Source organism: Crinia signifera, chromosome 11 (genome assembly GCF_055691185.1).
Source record: "Crinia signifera chromosome 11, ASM5569118v1, whole genome shotgun sequence".
NCBI lineage: Eukaryota > Metazoa > Chordata > Amphibia > Anura > Myobatrachidae > Crinia > Crinia signifera.
The window spans coordinates 36,492,427-36,516,214 of record NC_139227.1 but is presented as its reverse complement, the minus strand read 5'-3'; the positions used below and the strand labels follow the sequence as shown (position 1 = coordinate 36,516,214).

The window sequence follows — 23,788 nt, the reverse complement described above, 5'->3', positions numbered from 1 at the left end:
CACTGAACACTGCGGCCTCGCTGAACACTGCATAAAGGAACTGCACCACGTGACAACCACTTACACCTCTTCAGGCGCAAGTGCAGACTTGTGACACCTGGGCACGATACTGCCACCTCTTGCACATAGCTTGGCTCCGGAATATGTGCAATGCAGAAGACACTCACTGGAATCTAGCATAGCACATCTTCGCAAGTCCAAAGATAGGAAATCTGGTGTGAAATACATGCTTCCGCCACCGTCTGCTTGCCAACACTGTGATTGCTGGCAGGCAGACCACGTCCCATTTATTCACACGTTATTCTAAAAACTGGTAACATGAATATTACATAATATATTTACAGTATAAGACTTATTAGACCATTAGAACAAATGCAATCGGGTAGAAAGAAGAAAGCATTAGTGTACCTTTAATTTCATAGTGAAAAAGATAAATCCATTTTGCAGCGAAGAAAATAAGTAATACAACCGTCCATAATCAGAGGCATGGGTGAACAGGATACAGCACTGCAAACAGGTCAGTCTGGCTCAACAGCTGTTTTCGGCACGTGGTTGCCGTCGTCAGGAGCACCTGACTATGATTATGGACGGTTGTATTACTTATTTTCTTCGCTGCAAAATGGATTTATCTTTTTCACTATGAAAAAATTCTATTTTCTATCGCAATGGTGTGCCAGCCCCTAATTACCCAGCTACAATTTTTTACATGGTTTTTTAAGCACCCACTTGGTGACTTCTAATAGTGTGCAAATTGCTTTTGCCTGGATATATATATATACATATATATATATATATATATATATATATATATCCATCCCAAGTACAAATGCTCAAAATAGCAAACGGCCTTATCACTGTGACTCACAGGCAAACGTTCCTCGCAATCCGTCCACACCCACTAATGGAGATAATCTCAGGGCTTGGAATCCACAAACTGGCAGGGAAAGGGGTGAGGAATTCTCATAAACGAGATGAGAAACTATTTATTGGACACCCAAAAAAGGTCACACGGGTAGAGACGGTGTGCACAGCAAATGCTGGCTAAGAGGTTTGTCGCCATCATCCAACACTTGTCAGGGCCATTCACTCATCCTGCGCACTACTCCTGCTCCGTTATAATAAGTCCCAGAACATTATAAAACTATTAACCCCTTCCTGACAGAGCCAGTTTTTGCATTCCTGACAGAGCCCTTTTTTTCAAATCTGACAGGTATCACTTAAGTGGGGATAACTTTTTTTTGCTTTTACTTATCCCAGTGATTTTGAGATTGTTTTTTCGTGACACATTGTACTTCAAGTTAGTGGTAAATTTTCGTCGATACAGTCTGTGTTTTTTTGTGAAAAATACCAAAATGTCGGAAAAAAATGGAAAATTTAGCAATTTGCAAAATGTTAAATTTTCTGCTTGTGAGACAAATAATCATACCACTCAAAATAGTTAATAACTAACATAGACCATATGTCTACTTTATGTTTCCATCATTATTTCAACTTCCTTTTAATTTTTTTGGACACTAGGAGGCTTACAATATGAATAGCAAATTCTTAAATTTTCAAGAAAATTTCAAACACTGATTTTTTTAGGGACCAGTTCAGTTCTGATGTGACTTTGAGGGACTTGTATGTGAGACACCCCCATAAATGATACCATTTCAAAAACTGCACCCCTCACAGTATTCAAAACAGCATTTTGGAAGTTTGTTAACCCTTTAGGTGTTTCACAGGAATTAAAACAAAGTGTAGGTGAAATTTCAAAATTTCATTTTTTTTGCAGATTTGCAATTTTAATACATTTTTCTAAGGAACACAGTACATTTTACTAGAGAAATGTGACTAAAAATTGATTCCCCCAATTCTTTTGTTTTCATAAATATCCTATATGTGGCCCTAGTGTGCACGTTGACCAAACCACAGGCTTCATAATAGAAGGAGCACCTACTTGATTTTGGAGCCTCCTTTTTATGAGATTATTTTTTAGGCACCATGTAGGTTTCTAGGCACCATAAGATGCTAAAATTTAGGAACCCCCCCACAAGTGACCCCATTTTGCAAACTACACCCCTCAGGGAATTCATCTAGGGGTATAGTGTACATTTCAAACCCCCAGGGGTTTCACCAATTGTGGTACAACTGGGCAGTGAAAATGAAAAATTAAATTTTTTACACAAAAATGCAGTTCTGGCTCAAAATTTTTCATTTTCAGAAGGTATGAAGGAGAAAAAGCACCACAAAATCTGTGCCCCAATTTCTCCCGAGTACGGCAATGCCTCACATGTGACCAAAAAATACCATTTGGGTGCATGGCAGGACTCAGAAGGGAAGGAGTGATTTTTGGATTTTGCAGCTCAGATTCTGGTGGAATTTTGGTGGGTGCTATGTCGCATTAGCAAGACCCCCCAAGCACGATTACAGTGGAACCCCCCCACAAGTGACCCCATTTTGCAAACTACACCCCTCAGGGAATTCATCTAGGGGTATAGTGTACATTTCAAACCCCCAGGGGTTTCACCAATTTTGATACAACTGGGCTGTGCAAATGCAAAATTACATTTTTTACACAAAAATGCAGTTCTGGCTCAAAATTTTTCATTTTCACAAGGAATGAAGGAGACAAAGCACCCCAAAATCTGTGCCCCAATTTCTCCCGAGTACGGCAATGCCTCACATGTGACCAAAAAATACCATTTGGGTGCATGGCAGGACTCAGAAAGGAAGGAGTGATTTTTGGATTTTGCAGCTCAGATTCTGGTGGAATGTTGGTGGGTGCTATGTTGCATTAGCAAGACCCCCCAAGCACCAATACAGTGGAACCCCCCCACAAGTGACCCCATTTTGCAAACTACACCCCTCAGGGAATTCATCTAGGGGTATAGTGTACATTTCAAACCCCCAGGGGTTTCACCAATTTTGATACAACTGGGCAGTGAAAATGAAAAATTACATTTTTTTACACAAAAATGCAGTTCTGGCTCAAACTTTTTCATTTTCAGAAGGTATGAAGGAGAAAAAGCACCCCAAAATCTGTGCCCCAATTTCTCCCAAGTACGGCAATGCCTCACATGTGACCAAAAAATACCATTTGGGTGCATGGCAGGACTCAGAAGGGAAGGAGTGATTTTTGGATTTTGCAGCTCAGATTCTGGTGGAATTTTGGTGGGTGCTATGTCGCATTAGCAAGACCCCCCAAGCACCAATACAGTGGAACCCCCCCACAAGTGACCCCATTTTGCAAACTACACCCCTCAGGGAATTCATCTAGGGGTATAGTGTACATTTCAAACCCCCAGGGGTTTCACCAATTTTGATACAACTGGGCTGTGCAAATGCAAAATTACATTTTTTACACAAAAATGCAGTTCTGGCTCAAAATTTTTCATTTTCACAAGGAATGAAGGAGACAAAGCACCCCAAAATCTGTGCCCCAATTTCTCCCGAGTACGGCAATGCCTCACATGTGACCAAAAAATACCATTTGGGTGCATGGCAGGACTCAGAAAGGAAGGAGTGATTTTTGGATTTTGCAGCTCAGATTCTGGTGGAATGTTGGTGGGTGCTATGTTGCATTAGCAAGACCCCCCAAGCACCAATACAGTGGAACCCCCCCACAAGTGACCCCATTTTGCAAACTACACCCCTCAGGGAATTCATCTAGGGGTATAGTGTACATTTCAAACCCCCAGGGGTTTCACCAATTTTGATACAACTGGGCAGTGAAAATGAAAAATTACATTTTTTTACACAAAAATGCAGTTCTGGCTCAAAATTTTTCATTTTCAGAAGGTATGAAGGAGAAAAAGCACCCCAAAATCTGTGCCCCAATTTCTCCCGAGTACGGCAATGCCTCACATGTGACCAAAAAATACCATTTGGGTGCATGGCAGGACTCAGAAGGGAAGGAGTGATTTTTGGATTTTGCAGCTCAGATTCTGGTGGAATTTTGGTGGGTGCTATGTCGCATTAGCAAGACCCCCCAAGCACCAATACAGTGGAACCCCCCCACAAGTGACCCCATTTTGCAAACTACACCCCTCAGGGAATTCATCTAGGGGTATAGTGTACATTTCAAACCCCCAGGGGTTTCACCAATTTTGATACAACTGGGCTGTGCAAATGCAAAATTACATTTTTTACACAAAAATGCAGTTCTGGCTCAAAATTTTTCATTTTCACAAGGAATGAAGGAGACAAAGCACCCCAAAATCTGTGCCCCAATTTCTCCCGAGTACGGCAATGCCTCACATGTGACCAAAAAATACCATTTGGGTGCATGGCAGGACTCAGAAAGGAAGGAGTGATTTTTGGATTTTGCAGCTCAGATTCTGGTGGAATGTTGGTGGGTGCTATGTTGCATTAGCAAGACCCCCCAAGCACCAATACAGTGGAACCCCCCCACAAGTGACCCCATTTTGCAAACTACACCCCTCAGGGAATTCATCTAGGGGTATAGTGTACATTTCAAACCCCCAGGGGTTTCACCAATTTTGATACAACTGCTCAGTGAAAATGAAAAATTACATTTTTTTACACAAAAATGCAGTTCTGGCTCAAAATTTTTCATTTTCATAAGGTATGAAGGAGACAAAGCACCCCAAAATCTGTGCCCCAATTTCTCCAGAGTACGGCAATGCCTCATATGTGACCAAAAAATACCAGTTGGGTGCATGGCAGGACTCAGAAGGGAAGGAGTGATTTTTGGTGGTGGAATGTTGGTGGGTGCTATGTCGCATTAGCAAGACCCCCAAAGCACCAATACAGTGGAACCCCCCCACAAGTGACCCCATTTTGCAAACTACACCCCTCAGGGAATTCATCTAGGGGTATAGTGTACATTTCAAACCCCCAGGGGTTTCACCAATTTTGATACAACTGGGCAGTGAAAATGAAAAATTACATTTTTTTACACAAAAATGCAGTTCTGGCTCAACATTTTTCATTTTCATAAGGTATGAAGGAGAAAAAGCACCCCAAAATCTGTGCCCCAATTTCTCCCGAGTACGGCAATGCCTCATATGTGACCAAAAAATACCAGTTGGGTGCATGGCAGGACTCAGAAGGGAAGGAGTGATTTTTGGATTTTGCAGCTCAGATTCTGGTGGAATTTTGGTGGGTGCTATGTCGCATTAGCAAGACCCCCCAAGCACCAATACAGTGGAACCCCCCCACAAGTGACCCCATTTTGCAAACTACACCCCTCAGGGAATTCATCTAGGGGTATAGTGTACATTTCAAACCCCCAGGGGTTTCACCAATTTTGATACAACTGGGCAGTGAAAATGAAAAATTACATTTTTTTACACAAAAATGCAGTTCTGGCTCAACATTTTTCATTTTCATAAGGTATGAAGGAGAAAAAGCACCCCAAAATCTGTGCCCCAATTTCTCCCGAGTACGGCAATGCCTCATATGTGACCAAAAAATACCAGTTGGGTGCATGGCAGGACTCAGAAGGGAAGGAGTGATTTTTGGTGGTGGAATGTTGGTGGGTGCTATGTCGCATTAGCAAGACCCCCAAAGCACCAATACAGTGGAACCCCCCCACAAGTGACCCCATTTTGCAAACTACACCCCTCAGGGAATTCATCTAGGGGTATAGTGTACATTTCAACCCCCAGGGGTTTCACCAATTTTGATACAACTGGGCAGTGAAAATGAAAAATTACATTTTTTTACACAAAAATGCAGTTCTGGCTCAAAATTTTTCATTTTCATAAGGTATGAAGGAGAAAAAGCACCCCAAAATCTGTGCCCCAATTTCTCCCGAGTACGGCAATGCCTCACATGTGACCAAAAAATACCATTTGGGTGCATGGCAGGACTCAGAAGGGAAGGAGTGATTTTTGGATTTTGCAGCTCAGATTCTGGTGGAATTTTGGTGGGTGCTATGTCGCATTAGCAAGACCCCCCAAGCACCAATACAGTGGAACCCCCCGACAAGTGACCCCATTTTGCAAACTACACCCCTCAGGGAATTCATCTAGGGGTATAGTGTACATTTCAAACCCCCAGGGGTTTCACCAATTTTGATACAACTGGGCAGTGAAAATGAAAAATTAAATTTTTTACACAAAAATGCAGTTCTGGCTCAAAATTTTTTATTTTCACAAGGAATGAAGGAGACAAAGCACCCCAAAATCTGTGCCCCAATTTCTCCCGAGTACGGCAATGCCTCACATGTGACCAAAAAATACCATTTGGGTGCATGGCAGGACTCAGAAAGGAAGGAGTGATTTTTGGATTTTGCAGCTCAGATTCTGGTGGAATGTTGGTGGGTGCTATGTTGCATTAGCAAGACCCCCCAAGCACCAATACAGTGGAACCCCCCCACAAGTGACCCCATTTTGCAAACTACACCCCTCAGGGAATTCATCTAGGGGTATAGTGTACATTTCAAACCCCCAGGGGTTTCACCAATTTTGATACAACTGGGCAGTGAAAATGAAAAATTACATTTTTTTACACAAAAATGCAGTTCTGGCTCAAAATTTTTCATTTTCAGAAGGTATGAAGGAGAAAAAGCACCCCAAAATCTGTGCCCCAATTTCTCCCGAGTACGGCAATGCCTCATGTGTGACCAAAAAGTGGCAGGACTCAGAAGGGAAGGAGTGATATTTGGATTTTGCAGCACAAATTCTGGTGGAATGTTGGTGGGTGCTATGTCGCATTAGCAAGACCCCCAAAGCACCAATACAGTGGAACCCCCCCACAAGTGACCCCATTTTGCAAACTACACCCCTCAGGGAATTCATCTAGGGGTATAGTGTACATTTCAAACCCCCAGGGGTTTCACCAATTTTGATACAACTGGGCAGTGAAAATGAAAAATTACATTTTTTTACACAAAAATGCAGTTCTGGCTCAAAATTTTTCATTTTCAGAAGGTATGAAGGAGAAAAAGCACCCCAAAATCTGTGCCCCAATTTCTCCCGAGTACAGCAATGCCTCATGTGTGACCAAAAAGTGGCAGGACTCAGAAGGGAAGGAGTGATATTTGGATTTTGCAGCACAAATTCTGGTGGAATTTTGGTGGGTGCTATGTGGCATTCGCAAGACCCCCGAAGCACGGTGAAATTATGAACCTAATAATCCATAGATGTGTGGTATATTTTAAAACACTCCTTTATACATAGGCCGGGGTTTTTGGGGCAAGTGTCACACTGGAAAATAGTTTGCTTTCTTATTCCCTTTTTATAGCAAACTTTGCACCTTTTTTGTGTCCTGCCCTTTTTTCCAGTGGAGGGGATTTCATCAGGAAAATGCTGCCCTGGTACAATACGGGGGCCAGTACTAGAAGTACTGGGGCCCTCTGCCTGCTGGTTCCCAAATACTAGGCCCTTTATGACTTCCTCTTGAAAGTGCATAAATGTCCCCCTCTGGCCGGTAGAACGGAATAGCACGTAAGCGTTATACAGTGCCATCTGGATGATATACACGGCCAGCTTCTTGTACCAGATTTTTGTTTTCCGCAGGGCACTGTACGGCTTCAGTACCTGATCTGAAAGATCCACTCCGCCCATGTACTTATTGTAATCCAGGATACAATTAGGTTTGGAGGTGTGGGTACTGGTACCTCGTACAGGAACGGAGGTGGTACTGGTCTCCGTGAATTGTTGTCAGTATAAGGACATCCCTCTTGTCCTTATATTTGACCAACAACATATTTTCGGTGCATATTCCCCTGCTTTCACCCCTTCTCATTACTTGGGCAATGTGCGTTTTTGGGAGGCCTCTTTGGTTCTTGCGCACAGTACCGCAAGCTGCTGTACCTCTTGAACCAAGGGCCTTAAACAGGGGGATGCTGGTGTAAAAGTTATCCACATAGAGGTGATAACCTTTATCCAGGAAGGGGTGCACTAAATCCCAGACAATTTTTCCACTAACACCTACGAGGGAGGGGGGGCATTATGGCGGTTCAATTCTTGAATCCTTCCCTTCATATACCCTAAACCTGTGGGTGTACCCTGAGGTGCTTTCACACAGCTTATACATTTTTATGCCATACCTTGCCCTCTTACTGGGAAGGTACTGGCGGAATTTATCCCTTCCTTTAAAATGTATAAGGGACTCGTCAATACAAATAAATTTTTCAGGGATGTACATCTCTGCAAATTTGGCACTGAAATGATCAATGACCGGCCTGACTTTGAATAGCCGGTCAAAGGTGGGATCATCTCTGGGTGGGCACTGTGCATTATCGTTGTAATGCAAAAATTTAAGGATTAACTCAAAACGAGTCCGGGTCATGGCCATACGGTAAAGTGGGGTGCTGTACAGAACATCTGTACTCCAATATTGCCTAATTTCTGGCTTTTTTACTATACCCATATGAAACACCAGACCCCAAAACATCATCTCTACTGCATCTACAGGGGTCCACCTAGCAAATGATGACGTGGGGTTTTGAGCAATAAACTGCTGGGCATATAAATTAGTTTGGTCCACCATTAAATTTATAAAATCATCAGAGAAAAATAATTTGAAAAAGTCAATTTCTCTGAGACCTGTGGAATCAAATTGGATTCCTGGCATGGCCAAAAACTCAGGAACCTGGGGCTCAAAATTGTCTGGTGGTGGGGTCCATACGAGATCAATTATTGGGGGGGTCTCAGCTGCTCTACGGGGGCGTCTTTGAGGGGGTCCCTCATCACCAGAGGAGGAAGAGGAGCTTAAGACAAATCCTTCAAATTCCCCGCTTGCATCACTGGCTGTGTCAGAGTCAGAAGCAAGCATGGCATATGCCTCCTCCGCTGAATACATTCTTCTGGATGACTGGGATGACATTTGGGATGACATTTGGGATGCCATTTTTATTTTTGTGTTACTGGTAGTGAAATGTTTCAACACGTGTATAGTGTAGGGGGGGGTACAAACTTTATTTCAACCCGGGGGGTATGTAGTGTGTAGTGTGTATGTAGTGCAGAAAAAAAAAAAATACTTTATACAGGAATTTGATCCCAATAAAAAAAAAAAAATTGAAGGGGTTAAAAAAAAAAAAAAAAAAGGTCCTGCGCCAAAAATTGAGCACAGATGTTGGTCAGTAACGTCCGTCACTGAACAGCGCTCAAAGGCAACAGGAATTTGATAAAAAAAAAAAAAAAAAAAAAATCAACCCTGTGCCGAAAAAGCTGATCAGTGATGTACGTCACTGATCAGCGCACAGTGGCCACAGGACACCCACAAAATCACAGTGTGTGTAAAAAAAAAATGTAAAAAAGACCCCACAGCACTCTCAAAAAAAAAAAGGTGATCAGTGATGCGACACTGATTACCAGTGAGGGGCAGCAGGTGCACAACCTTTGGTGCAACTGACAGTGCAACTGGCAGCAACTGACAGGTATATATAAAAAAAAAAAACCTGCGCCCCCAAAAAGTTGCTGATCAGCACAGATATACTGATCAGCACAAAAGGGGGGGTAGCAGACACAAAATATACACTCTCTATCACTCTCTGTCACTATCTCTCTCTATCTCTCACTATCTACTGTATCACTATCTATCACTCTAGGACACTGCAGCAGCAGCACTGACAGTTATATGTATAAAAAAAAACCTGCACCCCCAAAAAGGGGGGGTAGCAGACACAAAATATACACTCTCTATCACTCTCTGTCACTATCTCTCTCTATCTCTCTATCTCTCACTATCTATCACTATCTATCACTCTATGACACTGCAGCAGCAGCACTGACAGTTATTTATATATAAAAAACCGCTGCACCCCCAAAAAGGGGGGGTAGCAGACACAAAATATAGCTCTCTCTGTCACTATCTCTCTATCTCTCTCTATCTCTCTATCACACTGCAGCAGCAGCAGGAAGTCCCAAGAAGTCAGATCCAGGAAGCGTCCAGCACGCTACAAGCAGTGATCAGGTGATCAGGTAAGGTATTTGCAAGGATCAGGTAAGTATTAGCAAGGATCAGGTCAGTATCACGGCAGATAGGCACGGTGACCGCTCTGCACGCTATTCCAGACCGGAATGGCGTCTGCAGCGCAGTCACCGGTAGTTTAAATGTCGCGCCTTGGCTGTGATTGGTCCGTGGGTCCCACGGACCAATCACAGCCTTGGGGGCAGGTGGGGTGAGGGTGGGGTGAGGTGTCATCGTCACCGATGACCCCCTCATGCCCCCTGACGCCCGGCGGTGATTGACACCTGTGTTACCGAGCGTCTGATTCGCTGGTAACACAGGAAACCGCTGTGAATGGCTGTTCACACTGAACAGCCAATCACAGCGATCGCCGACGGGGGGGCGGCATCGCAGCCCCCCATGGGCATGCAGGGACATGTCTGCTGTCAGGGACAGCAGACATCGTCCCTCTGTCACTGCGTCTCTAGACGCAGTGACAGTTTAAAGTCATGACGTACATTTATGCCATGTGTCGGGAAGTACATCCCGGCCATGACGTAAATGTACGTCAAATGTCGGGAAGGGGTTAAGAGCAAGAGTTTACATGTGGGAAAAGGTAATAACGGGCAATTATCCAGCCTTGATGACTAATGATATAGAATGTATCCCACTTTTAAGGAAATCAATTTAAATGATTGTTGCCATGAGTGTTTGTAGTCTTAACCTGGCAATGCAGCCTGGAAGGTCCGGCATTCATATGTGTGGTCTTCAAAAAGACAATAGCCTTAAAATTTGCATTATCAGACATTACATTACCAGTAATAACAAATATATACAACGATAAGTAAGCGTTTAAATTACTCGTCTGCCTCTAACCCCACCAACAACCATACGGTGCAGCCGTATGTGGTCCAAAACGTATGAAACCTGTCTGCAGAACTATACAATACCACATATCGCTATATATACAGTAGTACTACATTTACAAATATACTTTAATTATTGGAGGAAGGAGAAACCAGAATGTGACAAACTAATTAAAGGTGTCCATGCTTATGGGGATATTCAATTAGCGGCTAATTGCCATCTAAAATCCCTGCAGTGCAGGGAAAGGCCATTCAATTAAATAGGCTATTTCCTGCACCTAAAAATCAGGGGTTCAGTGCGAACTGAAGAACCAATGGACTTTCCCCAACTGCACGCCCCCAATTCTGCTGCTTACTTGCGGACTTTCCCTCACAGTCCTGCATTGGGTATTCATATGTAAGCTAATTGAATTTCTCTAGTGCAGCAACTGAATATCCCCCTTAGGACGTCGTTTCCATCAGGACCCTATTTTTGTGGAATGAACACTTCGATAAAATCATAATGCAACTGCATAAAATATAAGCCAGTGATCATAATCTACACAATAACGAGCTTTGAGTATAAGCAGACACCCTGTAATATGGGGACTCACTATCATATGGCCCCACCAAGCACACTTGCTAATAGCGCCACCTTATGGTAAATAGAATGCACCCAAGCAGCCTCTGCCTCTGTAACTTGCATGTCAGGCATAAGGTCATGCTATGCTACAGAGCAGGCTTTAGTGCATCAATACAGATGCTAACATCCCAGAGTTGGATTTGTACCCAAGTCTAAATGTAGTCCATGTGTGTGCATATCTGGAGAACCCCCAAAGAGGTATGGGAAAATCCAAATATAAATGTATTAATTATCCAAAAAAAATAAAGAGCAATGTATGAAAGTTTAACAATTCATGTTAAAATCATTAACTGCTCTATGTAATTGTAAAGGCAATAATATAATACTAACTGCAAATATAATACAATAAAAAATATAAGTCATGGAATTCTAAGGCCAGCACTTCTGACTCATGACGGAATTTCTCTTTAATTTAATATAAATGGAATTACACGATCATGGTGGACAGATTAATGAATGATGAGAATTTGTTTCCTCTCGGTGTTTACATGTTGCTTTTATATGTTGTAGAAGAAAGAAATGCTGAAATGTATACCTGCATGCTGGGGAAACGGACGCCGCAAGCGAGGAAATACGTCCTGGACTACGGACAGAGCAGGTCTGGAATGGATTATTGGGTGAGTAGTTTAAAGAGGAGATTTGTTTCACAACAATTAGTTACCCACGGGCTTTAGACAATATTATACATCGCAGGAGCAAACGCTACAAAATAACACGCGGCTGAAAGTCAGATAAATATACGCGAGACCAATGGCGGGCAGAGAATACATGGAGCAGCTACATAAAACAGACTGCTAAATGGAGCATACATCCCCTTTAATCAATGCACTAAATGCTTTAGGACAAAAAAAAAATCTTGACTGTTCTCACTTTGTTCATTTCTTTTTTCAGAAAAAGATTTTATGGTACTTGTAGCAGTAATTTGTTTAGGAGGCTGGTTAATGCCCTATAAGCAATAAGGTCGATTTATACGTGAATTATTGATACAATGCGAATGCGCCGCAATGCGCTTGCGTGACACTTGCTAGCGAACAACTCTTGCTACTTTTCTCCTTTGCTAGCTGTTCGCCAGTGACAGACAGGAAGCCGGCGTCTGCGGATGGTAACCAACTGTTTAGTGGGAGTGCTAAGAAAAATGCAGACGTGGCGGAAATAAACGCTACGCCTGCCTAGGAAAACGTTGGCATTCCCAAGAGGGTCTATGACATCAGCACCAGGCTGGATATGCATGTATTCGTCGCAGCCGCCGAGTCCTTGGCTACGCGTTGCTTGCGATGACTGGAGCCCAATGGATAAAACATTCGAAGGTGAGCGGCTTGCGATGAGAATTGGACATATGCTCTCGGCTGCTAAGTCTTCGCGCTAGCCATACACATCTATTCGCACAGCGAGCACATCAATTCACAAGGCGGGATTTCCCTGTAGCGGGGTGGCGTCTAACTGTTCGCTGGCTGCTAGTAATTCGCTCAGGTCTGAATCGGGCCCAATGTCTCTTGCCTAGAACAGGATCTTAGTTTCACCGATGGATAATGACAGACAGTGGATAATGATCTACTTTTCTGTAAATGGAGTATTGAATCGGATTTGACATCCTGTGTATGACCCGTGTAGGGAGTATATTATGTTTTATTGGTGTTTGTATGATCATTTACACATAATTAGTTTTTTCTTATTTTGCAAGTCTGTAATGATATAGAGTGACCCCTCCCAATTGTATATGGTTCTATTTGTATTCCAATTTTATTATGCTTTATACCATTAACCTTTTTTCATACTCACATTATTAAATTTATAGACCATGTTACTATTTACCCCAAGGCCCTATTGTACAGTACCAGCTGATTTTCCTCTTCCTTCAAGAGCGAGCCAAGGTGAGGAGAGGCCCTGTCCAGTTGGCAGTACGTATTAACCACATGCTCCACTAAAGGCGGAGTACCGTATTCTTTGATGATTTATCTTTCTTAAAAATAAAATATTATTGACATCTTAAGTCATAATTACGAGTGTGAATTAGTCACAACAACAAACATGTCATCACTGTATATTAAGAGTGCGCGAGATGAAGGTTCCAGCTGTTTTTGGACAACCGCCGCCATAACAACCCATGCAGGCAGTTGGCCAACTGTGGTGGTATCTAGCTGAGTAACAGCTGTGGCTCACGTATAGGACCTACCTCTGCTGTAAACGCCTATCGCTTCGGATATCTTAAAACCTTCCTCAAATGCAGAGCCAAACAAAGTTATTATCAAGGGTACGCCATATCAACACCTCTATATTTAAACAACGTGACAAATAACCAGGCCGAGTGGATGTCTATTAGATCATGGCCAAGCTCTTCCTGAAGTCTGATGGGATTGTGAAAATCTAAATAAATTAGCAAAGCCAAGAATTTCACTGAGCTGTGCTGCTGGCTGGGTCCCAGCAGGAATTGGCTTTCCCAATATAGTCTGCGAAGTAGAACGGACGGCACTTTACCAGTTTCTCCGCTCTGAGCTTTATTACAGCCGAAAGCATCTTCAAGTAAAACATATTTTCCCCCTGCGGTTTTATCTGCCGTGATTACTGCCAGATAAATTGTCTGCAACACTTAGGCCTGTGCTGTGGGAGACAATGCCAGCGGTTCCCAGGGAGGATACCATTGGAGGCAAGTCAACAGATCTTACTGTGCGCAGCGGCAGGGGAGCACGTTTGAGTTTATAGGCCCTGGATTGTCAGTCGACTCATATATAAAAAAAGAAAAATGAGAAATTAGAGGGGAAAAAACTGTTCTTATTGCTATAAAATTTATTTTATTGTTTACAAAGAGCTAATAACTTTCAGAAGTGGCCCCTGGATGAAAGTCAGGCTACGGATCTTTCCTCTCTCTCCCATTTTCTGCTACATAGGATACATGTTTATATAGGATGGAGGTGGGCAACTCACAGCAGCTGAGGAAATGCGGGACTGGCCAGAGGACTGCAGGGCCTGCTGGGACTTGTAGTATCGCGAACGCTAAAAAGACACGTTATGCCTAAGGTTGCTCTAGAAGCTTGGAAGCTGAATAAAGTAACTCATTAATGCTAATTCAAGGAAACTGCAGTGAATTGTAGCTCGCTGATTCCCACGCAGTGTGCTGGTATTCGTCATCGTCCGTATTTGTTTTCAAAGGACTTAGTAACGTTTCCAACACTGGGCCGATTCCCTGCGTAACAATTCTGCCCAAAGCACGGAAAAATGTATCCTCGCATTCAATTTTATAATACAGGCACTGGCAGTATCAATACAGCAAGGGGTGCGGAAGATTCTGATCCAGTCACTTGTTACAGGCTTTGACAGACATATCCAAGAGCCAATAAGCGTTGATATGCAAATTAGTCTATACACTCACACTCATACACTAACTTTTACCACTAACATCATTTGATTTAGCTACATGTGGCAATCATTCTGTGAGTGTGTATAACGCTGGGCGGGGTCATAGCCTTATGGGCCATAAGGCTATGACTCCGCCCAGCGTTATACAGCGTTATATCAGAGCCTCTTTGACTCCGCCCACACACACACTCACAGAATGACAGAGAGCTTGATAGTCCCGATAGGGCTCCATCCGCCACAGTCATCCTTGCAGTGGCCGGGGATGTCACGCTGGTACTCCCGGACCGGACCCCCCCCCTCCCTCCCATCGTGCTGCCGGAGAACATAATGTGGCTTTGCTACGGAGACCCACCAGTGTCGCCCCCTCACCCCTAGCCTAAGCACTTCCCCTCCCGGAGCTGCCCCCATCCCCGTCCTGCAGCCGGGGCACGCACTGTGGCTTTATCACACAGACCCGCCAGTGCTGCCCCGTCACTCAAAGCTCACCTATGCTGAGCAATTTCCCGGACGGAGGTGACCGTTCACGCCCAGGAACGCCCACCCGCCCCCGTACTGCAGTCAGGGAATGTAATGTGGCTTTTCCACAAAGACACAGACCCGCCAGTGCTGCCCTGTCACTGCCATCACCCCTACACTGAAAAAGTAACTTCAGGGAACAGCCCGTCCCCATGTGCCAGGTGAGGTGCAGGCAGCATTTACTGAACATGGTCAAGGGGATTCAGAGGTCAGAGCGGTTATAAAAGCTGCTGTGTAGTGTCGTTTAGTGCAGTGCAGGGTCCTGCATGTGTAGTGTAGTGTGCATTGCAGTAGTTCAAATCTGTGTCCTGCATATGTAGTGTAGTGGAGAGCAGTGTGAATAATTGTAGTGCAAAGAGGTGCCTGCCTGTATATGTGGTGTAGCCTAAATACGTATTGTGCACACCACTGTCTTTCCTGTATATGAAGTGTTGTGCGCAACATTTAGGCCAATTCTGCCCTGATCGCACAGCACCCCGCAACTACCCCACAATTCACCAGGCCAACCCGCACCACCCACCCACAATCATCCTCCCCCACGGCACCCTCACACTCAACCCTCACCCACGCCACCGCCACACCCACCACTCCACCCACAGCACCCTAGAAAAACACCACACCCACACCTTCTGCACCCGCAAGATTTTGCCACCTGCCCCTCCTGCACAAACCATATGTCAAAAAATAAAGGCCTACACAAGCTATGGGGTCGGAGCCCCTTATGACGGTGTGAAGAGCACCCATAGGGCGCAATAAATCATTATATATATATATATATATATACATACACACATACATACATATATATATATATATATATACACACACACACACATACACATACATATATTGGTACTAAGCTGGTTCACATCTGAGGATGGCGCAGCAAAGATGGAGCACTCATTATGGTAGGCCTGCATAAAAGAGCAGGAGGCTCATTTACTCTCCCTAATAGAGACAGTATATAGGAAATGAAAATAAGAAAATGTTAAGGTCTATTTAGCACAGGCCTGATCAGGAGTTGGAGGCGAGTGAAAATGCACACGGGTGCCAGATGAGATGACGTAGCCACAGTCAGGATTCAGTACGCTGACATCAGAATCCCGACTGTAAAATCCCCGACATTGTGACTCCCAACTGACAGTGGCTATTCTCCATCATGGTTGTCCACAACTCCCACAAAGGAAGAATAGAACCTGTAGCAAGTGCAGCGAGCCCGCTGCGTGGCAAATGCCCGAGCCCACAAGGAGAACCGGCAGTCAGGATCCTGAGGTCGTTGTTATGACCGCCGGACTCCCCACTGTCAGCCCGGCACACCACACCCAATGCGCACAGATGTTGTGGCTATTTCCACACGTGCCTTAAGAAGACGTGGCCTGGCATACAACATCAGAAATTGCCAGTGGATAAGGTTTGAGCCTTCTGGGTGATGGAGCCTTCTGCTAGTGAAAGGCCTGCTTCTGGGTGGCGACCATGCCAACACACCATTCTGCTTTTATACTCGTTTGTATCGAGAGGGCGCAGGTTTTTTCATCTTGCATAAAGCAGATGCCAGTCTTGATACTAACTGAGCACAAAAGAACAGTCGCAAAATAGGAGAGCCACGTTCAGACGCACAGATGATTCCGCATCTGGAGCAAAGCAGTCTGCAACAACAGCCAATGCGCCAACTGAAAATCAGGCCCTTAAAAAATCTGCAAAATAACCACAGTTTTTGCGACTCGAAGTGGCTTTTTACTGGCAGCCGGAATGAGCAAAAGCCCCTATAAAAATCAGATGCTTGTATTCAGGCTAATACGTACAATATTAAACATTTTTACATTCTACAACGGCATCAAAGCCTTTGTTCGTTACTGTTACAAGATGGAGTTTTACTTTTATTTGCCCTTTAATGTGGTTACAGTTTATGTACAAGGTTCTCTGAGACACAATAAGCAGCACTAGGCCTTGTAACTGTAACCTATGGAAAATACGCTGGGAAAAAGCCGGAGCAGTTTCCTGAACAATAGCTGGCGCGTCGCTGAAAACATCCTCCTGCACCAAGAAGTCAGTGAAAAGCCATTATTTCATCTATTTCCCAGCAAATCCTGCACTGGTGTCTTTCTGCTTGTAAAATACTTGAGCTGTCTGGCTTGGTTTATCCCCCCGACTTGTAAAACTTCAAACACAACTCGCGACTGTTTTCATGTCAGAGTGTGCGCGGATTATCTAGATGTTTCAACCGGGCTGTATCTTCGCATGAAAGGTCTACAAGGCAAAAGCCTGAATTCCAAACCGGTTTAAAAAAAAAAAAAAGGGGCAAAATGTCATGGGTACATTAAGCTAGGATCTGGCAACAGAGTAGCCACGACGCTAACTGAACCGGCGCAGCAAAGAACCTGGACTTCACGGTTATATAGAAACTAACAAAACTTTGCTTTGGCAATGCCTTACAACTCCCACCCACAATGCACTAACACAAACAATGCCTGGCTGCCTGATCCCCTATTGCACAACGGAATAATATCATAAAGTGCTTTTTTTCCACTAGCCACCTGGATCCAACATGTCCCCAGTATGAGCAAGTGCACTGAGCATTTCAACCATAACCATCTGGGAAGCACAGACGTGATTTAAGGGCTTTTATTTCTCAAGGACAATGATTCATCCTGAATTCTGACCGGAATTACAGACGGCGAATGCACATCTGTGACTGGGATATAATGGGCACAAAGTGTCAGCAAACAATTGGTAAGACCAAAATGTACATCTGAAAATACGACTGGCACTACACAATGATAACAACTACCCACCTAGCCATGCTGATCAATTTACAGCACTTTTCACTGACCCTAAGCTCAGGACTATTTCAGCATAAATAATGACTTTGAGCTCAAATGGTTCCTCTGAAACTTTATTTTACATGTTTTTATTTTTACTTTTAATATTTTTGAGATAAATCTGTAGAAAATCCCTATACACTATTAATATCCTTCCCTCCAGTCCATGTATATTATATTTTACAATTCATAGAATACTTAGTTAGTCTTTTTATTCTATTTTTAGACTCCACTGAATTCATTCTTATTTTTAGAGCCATCTTGAGGGGTTGAAAACCGTTACATCTATTAAGGAAGTACAAGCCGAACCATTGTACCATGTGACCAAAATTATTAGCTGAGTAAACCATCTATGCTAAAAAAAAGCGGGAAGAAGCAGAACGCCAACGGAAGCATAGAACACAGACTGCATGGACCGGAAAGGGATTTGAAACCTCAACCGGAAATAGAGCCAGCAGAGATCTATGCTGGCCAAGACACAGAGGACCAGCCGCATGGACCAAAAATGACGGAGGCGCAGGGTGGAAGTGGAGCCAGCGGTAATGTGCGCGGCTCGTGACGATCATGCTTCTTTGCCGGGACTGCCTGTAGATGACTGTCGCATTGTGGAAGGTTGGAAGAGATCCACTCCATTAACAGACGGAGAATAGAAAGGTGTTATTTATGAAAGAGTGAGGAACTTCCGGCCACGGAGGTCCGGAACCGGAAGTACACTATGGACAGCCTATATAAACAGAGGAGGGACACTTCACTAGTCAGAAGCCTGAAGAAGAGACTGATATCTCTAAACATGTTATTTCTGCACTGCATTCATTTTCAGAGAAGAAGGTAAGTGTAAGAATAGGTGTCCACACAGGCTCTAGGTCCGGATCCTTAGAAACCTGAGTGTTGACTATGATTGACACTGCCTTCACTGTGATTTTATGAAAAGTTTTTTAAGTGTACTATGAATAAAATTGTCTTCATAATTCAAGAAGCCTAAAGATACCCTTATGTGTGTTCAGCCATCGCTTTGATCGTGAGTACGGGTATGCTGCCCTGTTTAAAAGAAACCCAGATATGTGTATACTGATTGCATAAAGAGTGAGTCGGGGTACGCCATCAGTACACCATCATTCAAAGACGCAAAAAAAGTCTGTTACTGTTGTTGTTATTTATTCACACATTGGCTCCTATTTTTATTTTCCATTTTATATCACCAACGAACTTTGAGAATATAAGATATCATTCATTAAAGCTTGGAGAAGAGAGGATCACAGAATCCATCAGAGGGGAGTATTTGGTTATCTGTATCACCCACTCCACTATTTTTCAAGCCCCGGATTTCTACTATTATGTCCTTTAGGAGAGCGCTAAAATCCTGATTATACTATATAATTTTTTCTGATATCATCTAGGGCAGGGGTTCCCAAACTTTTTTGAATCACGGCGCCCTAGAGCATCAAAATATTTCCAAGGCACCCTAGGCCAAATGCTTCTTATCGAGAAATTCAGAAAAACACATTAAATGAAGTGCATTGTGTTTATATGTCACAGTTATCTGGTGGGGGACAGGATTTGCTTCTGTTTGTCCACATACTGTATATTATGATTGGCAGCCACAAGCACTGGTTTTGCCTGGTACACTGACCATAAATAATATGAATTGATCCTGGTCCACCAACCCAAGGCACCCCTGCAAGTGTCCTGAGGCACCCCAGGGAGCCTAGGCGCACAGTTTGGGAACCACTGATCTAGGGATAAGAGGATTTATCCCTCCACCCAGGATAGGCAAACTCCAATAATTTTAGTGCCAAGAAATTTTCCAAACCCTTAGTCTATATGTACTGATGTGTAGCATGCCACTCATACGGTCCATACACACTGGGCTATTTTGCCCAGCGTATATGGACAGTGATGATGGGGAAAATCGATGGGACGAAAATTTCCCCCTGTCCGGCGATATTCCCGAGTGTGGACAACTTCCCGTAAAAAGGACGCTATGGAAAGCCATCTGGCCCTTCACTCATCTACTGGTAATACCAGCAGATGAGCGGCGGTGGTCGGTGATGATCCCTGAACGCGCATAAGTGCTTCCCACCGGGCTGTACACATTGGGCGGCTGTTGAGCTAAAAGCAGCTCAAATGACAAAACTGAGCGGCTTTCAGCTCAAAGTCGCCCGGTGTGTATGGGCCTTCACTCTGACGTGGTCTGTCCTGGATACTGAAAGAGACATGAGCTTGTCTGGAATAGATGCACAGTGAATAAATCCATAAACAGTCCCGCACCTTATTTCATTTGCAGTAAATGGCTTATTAAATCTTGCAATTGGAACAAGACATGAGGCTCTAGCTCAATATTCCTGCAGCTGACGGGACATTTACCAGTCACCGAGTGTAATATCCCCTAATTGGGTCTCCTCACATTCCGGGAATAGGTTCCTGCATAAATATTTTATTTGGCTTTCCACGTAAAAGGAGGCTTGAGGCGGCGTTTGTGATGTGATACCAGTGTTACAAAAGTCAAGGGCCTTACGGGTACAAGGTACAGGGGTTATGGTCATGTGAACAGGCAATGACCTGAGACATATCACACCGCTCCATACAGAGGATGATTCTCAGCCATGGTGAAGATCCCAAAAACCGCACTCTGACAGGCAGACAGTCTGGTGGAGAAGTGCATATGAACTTTTCGGTACTCTTTACCTAGAACGGCGCCCGCGATTGAAATCGCGGGCGTCGGGGGTAAAAATCGCGGTGATCGCGGCCATCGCGGGTAAATCGGGATGGCCGCGATGACCGCGATTTTCCCATAGGGAACAATGTTAAAACGGCAGATTGACCGCGATTTTACTGTTAAATGCCTCAATGGACCCGATTTGGGGCCAAATAGGCAAAATTAACCCTTAAATGTCCCCCCAAATTTTTAACGCCACCCCACGATCCACGCCAACCCGAAGCGTGGCGAGCGCAGCGAGCCCGCGAGGGGCGGCGGTACGCGTCCTCCGACCTTTTCATGCCCTACTATCCACGTCGGCGTGGAGCTGAGAATAGAATAGTGTGGCGAGCGCAGCGAGCCACCGAGCCCGAAGCGTGGCGAGCGCAGCGAGCCCCGCGAGGGGACGCGGATACCTTCACAGGTAGACGCGTCCCCTCGCGGGCTTCACAGGTGTCCGCGTCGCCACGGACACCTGTGAAGCCCGCGATGGGACGCGCATAACTGTGAAGGTATCCGCGTCCCCTCGCCACGCTTCGGGCTCGGTGGCTCGCTGCGCTCGCCACACTATTATATTCTCACCTCCACGCCGACGTGGATAGTAGGGCATGAAAAGGTCGGAGGACGCGTACCGCCGCCCCTCGCGGGCTCGCTGCGCTCGCCACGCTTCGGGTTCGCGTGGATGGTGGGGTGGCGTTAAAAATTGGGGGGGACATTTAAGGGTTAATGGGCTCTCTGGCCCATTTTACATTGATTTCTATGGCAAAATCGGGTCCATTGAGCCATTTAACAGTAAAATCGGGTCCATCGCGCCTTTTAACATTGATTCCTATGGGAAATCGGGAGCATCGCGTCGCGGGCATCGCGGGTACATTTATGGCCGGCCGCGACGCGACCGACCCGATTTCCATGTTTAACATGGTTTTCAATGGGAAATCGCGGGCATCGCGTCGGTCGCGTCGCGTCCACACATAAATGTACCCGCGATGCCCGCGACGGGCGCCGTTCTAGGTAAAGAGTACCAACTTTTCTTTTTAACAGTCCTCTTTTAGCAGCAGAGGATAACAGTATACGAGAAGACAAATAATGACCCTGGAGACACGAATGCATATTCAAGTACAGCCACTTGTCAAAAAACAAAATAACTAATGATCAATACATTACGCATACATCACTTGTAAAACCCCTGAGAACTGTACTTATTGATTAGGCATCAACATACAGAGCACTAGAAAAACACGATTTTAATACTAGAAAAAAGACAAATAACCAATATTCGGCCTCTAAAGGCGTCTCTGCCTTCTTCCTTATAGTGTCCTGGCAGAAGATCTTTTTTTTATGCTCTTGGATATAACACGGTTTAGCTCTGTGCACTGCAGAACAGTCACGTTATATCCATGGGCAACGAGAAAGAACAACTGTGCTTGGATGATATATAGACTTTGTGGAAAAGCAGAGAACGAATGCAGGGAAGGTACAAAACAATAAAGGCAAGTCACAGGACATTGGGTGGTACAGTGTTTAGATTACTGCTACCTCTATAGTAGACATTGTGGGCCTGATTCAAAGGCGATTGCTATACTGATGTTCCAAAATATTTGAAAACCGCTGCAGCTCATGCGTTACACTGGGTGTAAACACAAAGGCGCTATTGCGTGCAGGAGAGTTGGTATCTGAATGGGAGAGGCAAAGCAATGAACGTTGTTCTTGGGCGATGACCGGGAGGTGGTCTGAAGAACATCTCCTCGGCCATGTCAGTGGACCCGATTCAGACTGGATTGCAAAAATAAAAAAGGAAAAATCATTCTCCAAAACCGTGCTGCCCTGCAGGTGGAGCAGAGTAACATGCAGAGAGCTCAACTTGCAGTCACTGATGATATTATAAGATTAAGCTGTTTGTACAAATGGAAGGGGGGTCGTTAACGAACGCGGCCACATGCATCATTAATGATATTGACCATATACATGACAATATAAACGCTATATCGTTAAAAATATTGTCCATGTTGTTAACAATATATCACCCAGTGTGTACCCAGCTTAACTCTCTGCATATGTTGAATTTGCCCCACCTGCAGTGCACATGGTTTTGCCCATTTGAGAACGTTTTTGCATTTGTCATCGTCTCTGAATCGTGCTCACTGTAAGTAATAACTGCATTTTGGCTTTACCCCAGGGGTTTTTAACTCCAGTCCTCATGCCCCCCAAACAGGTCAGAGTAATCATGCCCAGGTGAGTTAATCTATGTTATAGATTCGGTAATTATCCCACCTTCTTCCACGGACAGAAGTCCACACAACATGACCTGATGGGTAGAACAGGTGGTTGAGGCTGAGAACCGCTGGGTTAAACAATTCCAGTAAGAGCACATATTCAGCAACATTTCTCTGCACACTGCATTGTCCACCTACCATCGCACTTTGTTCCACGTCTGTGTGGCTCCGAGCGGAGAACCAGCCACCATGGGGACTTGGATTGGGTTCGGCTGCTTGTTCATTATGAGGTCCAGCTTCTCCTCAAGTGACTTACATGTTGCCTCTAGGACCTGCAGCTTGGACTCGATGCTGTCCAGCCGAAGGCATATCGTCTGGTTGATCGAGAACAGGAAGGACTGTAAAGAGACAAAAGCATTCCCATTAGTTACAGCCGCCTCATTTTTAAGGCAAGTGATATTCAGGTGGCAGCTTTGGTGTCAGTATTTACTGGATAGCCCACAACATAAAGTTACATCAACAGTGACTGTTTTCAATGCGACCTGCTCTGTATGCAGCCACCAGATAAAGACCAGCAACAAGGACATGAACCATCATTCATACCAAGGGCAGAGACCATGGGTATTTAACATGCAGAACTCCAGCTGCTGCGTAACTACACATCCCAGCATGCACTTATAGTATCAACTGTAATGGCATGCTGGGATGTTTAGTCCATACAGGAAAAAATAATAAAACCTTTATGGTGAGGCTCCAATATTTTTGGATTTGCACTCCTCCCATCTATGGACTCTATGTAAAAGGTAAGGCCTGGATACATTTGTATAAAGGGCCTGATTCACTACCGCTTAATAAGCAGC

At 44.4% G+C, this 23,788-nt stretch overlaps 1 protein-coding gene across 1 annotated transcript in view; it reads right to left on the bottom strand.

Moving 5' to 3' along the window:
• The window catches only part of BANP (BTG3 associated nuclear protein), a 441,607-nt gene that overhangs the window by 357,880 nt on the left and 59,939 nt on the right, over positions 1–23,788 (bottom strand). Inside the window, exon 4 of the mRNA XM_083165122.1 lies at positions 23,127–23,326. Within this exon, the coding sequence (XP_083021248.1) occupies positions 23,127–23,326 (200 nt within the window). The remainder of the gene's footprint in view (positions 1–23,126; positions 23,327–23,788) is intronic.